At 55.5% G+C, this 4,660-nt stretch overlaps 1 protein-coding gene across 1 annotated transcript in view; it reads right to left on the bottom strand.

Annotated features, from left to right (window-relative positions):
• FDXR (ferredoxin reductase) overlaps window positions 1-4,660 on the bottom strand; it is a 7,765-nt gene that overhangs the window by 1,704 nt on the left and 1,401 nt on the right. Inside the window, exons 3-9 of the mRNA XM_009706740.1 lie at window positions 4,359-4,481; window positions 3,688-3,801; window positions 3,067-3,168; window positions 1,612-1,719; window positions 1,297-1,381; window positions 439-638; window positions 1-109 (exon numbers count right to left, since the gene is read on the bottom strand). The exon at window positions 1-109 is cut by the window's left edge and continues 108 nt beyond it. Coding sequence (XP_009705042.1) covers window positions 1-109; window positions 439-638; window positions 1,297-1,381; window positions 1,612-1,719; window positions 3,067-3,168; window positions 3,688-3,801; window positions 4,359-4,481 — 841 coding nt within the window. The remainder of the gene's footprint in view (window positions 110-438; window positions 639-1,296; window positions 1,382-1,611; window positions 1,720-3,066; window positions 3,169-3,687; window positions 3,802-4,358; window positions 4,482-4,660) is intronic.

Raw genomic sequence — 4,660 nt, 5'->3', positions numbered from 1 at the left:
CCACCGGCCCCAGCGGCGGGCTCCGGTAGCCAATGCTGCTGAGCACCAGCCCACACTCTAACTCCTCCACTTCTCCAGTGGGGATGGCTTTGGCGGAGTCACCCGAGCCCTGAGAGAGGGAGAAGAGGCTGCTGACCACCAGACAATCACCAGATGCAGAGCAGCAGCCTCCTCCGGTCCCCTTTGCCATCCTTGATCCTTGGCTATTTGCTAAAGGCCTTTCAGCAGCAGCAGCATGGAAAGAGCTCTCTTTAGAAGGGGAAAGGCTCTTGTCAGTGGTAGTGGCTTCCCCAAGAGCCTGCCAGCGGCCACTCCAACCAGTCAGGGAACACAAAGCTGTCTTTGGAGCGATTCCCAAGGGCTGCAGGGATGCAGCAGTGTCCTGCTCCAGCCCTGCAGCCCTGCTAGGGCCATACAATCCTCGCCACAAGCCCGTACCTCCAGGCAGGTCAGGGCCATGCGGATGCCCCTCGCCCGCCTCCCATCAGCGGTGGGCAGCACCTCCTGGGGACTGCGCTGGAACTTCAGCCTCCACTCTCGGGGGGCTGCTGCCTGCACTGCTGCTGTCTTCTCCCCAGGCTTCTCCAGGGCCGTTTTGATCATCAGCTCAGTCAGTCGCTTCCTGGGCCTGGGGGCATCTAGGAAGAGAGAGAGATCTTCAGGACAGGAAGGACAGCAAAAGCCCCTCCGGACGCAGCACGGAGCCAAGGCAACGACGTCAAGGCAGTTTCAGTGGTATGCGAGTGTCCATTTGGAGTTTGTCATGCCGATGGGAGTCCAACGCCTCTGAGATGACAAACTGCAAGTCAAAGTGAGCGGGAGAACTCCTGAGGTTTGAGGCCAGTGGGACACACAAATCAAAGCCTGCGATTTTGCCGTCTTGCGGGCACTCGGAGGCAGCAGCCTATAACAGAAGAGCAAGTCTCTGGACACCCTTGAACTTGGTGTTTTCTTTTTAGTTCCACAGGAAGCTCTTAAAGCAACAGCCTTGGGATCTCTCCTGCAAGGTTCCCCCAGCCCTCCTGAACCTCCTGCGCTCATCACTCAGAGACTAAACATCATTCCCAAGCAGCAAAGTGGCTGCACAAACACAGAAAGAGGCTGTTCCCTTGTCTTCGTGGCCTCCTAGCACTCTGAGGACGAGCCACACCATGCTCACCTAACTTTCACAGACCATGCATTAAGCACAGGGCAAGAGTTTCTCTGATGCACATTCTGAGCATCTCCAGATCACTCTTGGCCACTTGGCTGTCAAGGTGAGTCCCTGTCTGGAGGAGCACAGCACACTTCCCTCACCTTTAACAGCATCTTCGAGGCCTGTGAAGTCATCAGGGTTCAGGACAGGTCTGGCACCAGGCAGGTTTATCATCTCCCGCAGCTCCTGGGAATTGCAGGCAGGAAGATATTATGCAGAGATCCAGCGCAGAGAGATCATCCAACAGCCCCAGGAGCCCTCCCCCAGCAGTCCAGCCTAGAAGCCAGCAAATGGGTGCAGGAAGGAGGACGTCTGGGTTCCCCACCCATCCCTGAACCACCTCTCCCCACCAGGGACGGGCAGCCTGGGGCTTAGCGCTGGGAAACACAGCTGCCCTCCAGCACCCCCAGTCTTACCTTGATCGTGAAAGCAACTTGGAGAGGTCCCCTCCTCCCAACCAGCCAGACCCGCTTCACCTTGCTGCAGGCGAGAGCTGCCAGAGAGCAGTCAGTGATGTCTGTCTTCTGCAAGAGAGAGACAGGAGAGTGGGACGAGGGCAGATCTGGAGGGAGCTGGGGGGAAGGCACAGGTTCTGAAGGTAAAAAAAAAAATCAGCAGAAAAGCAGGCTGTGGATGCAGAGAGCCTGTAAGAGGATGGAAAACAAGTCATCTCCCTTTGCACACAGCTATCTGCACAGCTGGTCCCTCATCACTGAAGGTACTTTCTGAGGCCATAACGCACTAGAGGTAACAAGCCAGCACCCCATGAGATTGCCTCGCTGGATCCACCCAAGCATGTCAACCTTGAGGTTAATGGAGCAAAGCCTTCCAGTGATCTCCATTTTGGGGTGCTTGCAGATGCTGCTTCCTGAAGATCCTGCTTCCCAGCTCAGGATATGCAGGCATTTGGGTGAAACCCACTGCAAACCACAGCTCAAACCACTGCCTGCCCACCCCAGGCAGCTCCAAGCACAAACACAAGCATTGCCAGGGCTCGACTGATGGCTGGCATCTTGCAGCAATCCCAGGCTCTGTTTCAACCATATGTGTGTATCTAGATCGCAAGAAGATCTTTTCCAGAGAAGACACGGTCAGAGGGACACCAGGTAACCAGGATAAACCCTTCCAGACTAATGTCTTAACAGGAAACTGCCTGCACACTCTGGTACTCGATTCCAGTGCCGTGTCCTGCTCCCAGCTGGCTTTAGCCACTGCTTGGCAGTGCCTCCAAGTGGTTGTGTTTTTGGTTTTGTTTTTAAATTTAAATTTAGATATTAATACAGGAAGTTGTTGCATAGCTGTAACAAACCTTGTAGCATTTCTCCAGGCGGGAGAGCCTTTTGTTGCCAACATCTGGGGCAGCAGCTGTACGGAGCAGCTGGTGCACATCAGCTCCCAGCTGTCTACAGGGGAGCACGGCAGCAGGAGGAGAGGTCCACCAGCTTGGACAAGCCACCAGTGTGCCCAGTGCTACCTGCAGAAACCAGGCTGCTGCCCTCAGCTACAGTAGAAATAAAAAATCCCAACAGGAGAAGCTTCTAGTTTGGTGGCAGAAAAGGGCAAGCAGCTCTTCCTTTGCTTCTCACAGGAAAGGAAGGGATGAAACTCAACTGCCAACTTTTTAGATACCAGCAGAGCAATCCAGAGAGCTCTGCAGCGTTACCCAAGGCACGGCTGCAGCCTTGGATCACTCCCTCAGGACTGTGACTCCACGGGTGCACCCAAGAGGCCACAGACTTCCCTGGGGAAAGATCCCAAAGACAGGAGAGCTTGAGGTTTTGCTGAGATGGGTGGGAACCAGCACCCACCCAGCAGGGAATGAATTTGGGCCCCAGGCTGCCTTCACGGCACAGAGCATCCCTGTCACTCACCCTGAGGAGACACGGTGGAGACAGGAGGATCCGGGCAACATCCAGCGCCACGTTGCCATGACCCAGAATCAGCGCCGTCTCGCAGCTGAGGTCAGGATTCAGCTGTGGGGAAAGAAAGACCCATTCGTGAGCGAATCCACCTGGCCTCCATGATGTCCACCCCCTTGGACTCACTCCCACCACCCAAATTCCCTTCCACTCCTCTCTTCCTCCAAAAGAGGGGGTGCAGATGGGGAAATTCCACACCAGCCTCCTCCCCAGGCAGCCACAGCAACACAGTCACTCCAGGCACCCCAGTCAATGCCTCTCCCCCGCTTCCTGTGATGGCATCTCTGGGAGTAGGAGCTGTTTTGGCCAAAAAAACAGCTCAGGCCAAAGCAGAGCATCACCCCCCCAGGTTCCCATCTGGCCTGGCCAAAATGTGCTGCCAACTTACAGAGCCAGCTAATCCGCTCTCACTGATGTGCAAATTGTTCACATTTCTACCATCTAAGAAGGATTTAAAATGGTGCCTGCTAATCTTTTCCAATTGCGGGCCTTTCAGGACTTAATCTTGAGCTGAATGCCTGTGTTCGGATGCAGGACAGGAGGAAGGGCAGGGAAACACACCACTGTACTTACATCCCGGTTCTCGGGCAGCCCGTTGTACCAGCCCACGAACGCTCGAGCTGAATAAACGCCGGAGAGGTTCTCCCCTGGAATCCCCAGGACCCGGTTATCTTCAGCACCGTAACTCTGAGGAGGGAGCAGACCCAGTCAGAGATGTCACCATGTCCAGGGTTTGATACCAAAACAGACATCTCCCCTTCCAGCTACTGCCAAGGACACTGCATGGCTGCCAACCCTTCCCGAGGGCCAGGATACCCAACGGAGGAGCTAAAGGGGCTTCATCCACCCCATCCCCCTGGGCTCCAGAGCCAAATTTGACCTCCTCGGGCCAAAGCAGAGCATGACAAGCTGAGGACTGAACAGGAGGAACAAATCCATGTCAGGCTGAAATAGGTACTGGCCATCACAGGGAAGAGGTTCCTCAACCGCTGCCCCTTACAGCGGGGTTTCAGGGACCTGCATTTGATGCCATGCTCTAGCACATGCTCTCTGCAAGGCTTCAGACAAGCCTCGTAGCATCTAAGCTGTCCCAAGGCTGGGGAGAGTTTACCACAGTAATAAGGCACCCAGAAACACCTCACCCAAACCCTCTTCCCAAGATCCCAGTGAGAAATAACCCTGCAGACCTTCCCCACGACTTCTGGGGAGCTAAGGCAAGCCTGGCTCTGAGACGTGATACCCACCAGCACCACGGCGTGGTAAGCCTGCCGCAGCTCTGCCACCATGACATCCCTTCCCACGGTGACGTTCCCGTAGTAGGCACAGCGCTCCGAGCGCGCCGTCTGCGTGAAGGCGTTGATCACGTTCTGCCGAGATCAAACAAGCGTCGGGGAAGTTACGTCCAAGCCACAGCCGAGGCCAAGGCCTGCTCCTGACAGGAGGTCCCCGTTCCCGTCCTCCCCAGCCTTGAGATGCTTCTCCTCCTCTCCGAGTCACTTATTCTGAGACTCTTATCTAACAACAGCTGCAGATAATTCATGGGGAG

Source organism: Cariama cristata, unplaced genomic scaffold (genome assembly GCF_000690535.1).
Source record: "Cariama cristata isolate BGI_N322 unplaced genomic scaffold, ASM69053v1 scaffold29648, whole genome shotgun sequence".
Lineage (NCBI taxonomy): Eukaryota > Metazoa > Chordata > Aves > Cariamiformes > Cariamidae > Cariama > Cariama cristata.
The sequence above is the reverse complement of the archived record's forward strand: the minus strand, read 5'-3'. Positions and strand labels throughout refer to the sequence as shown.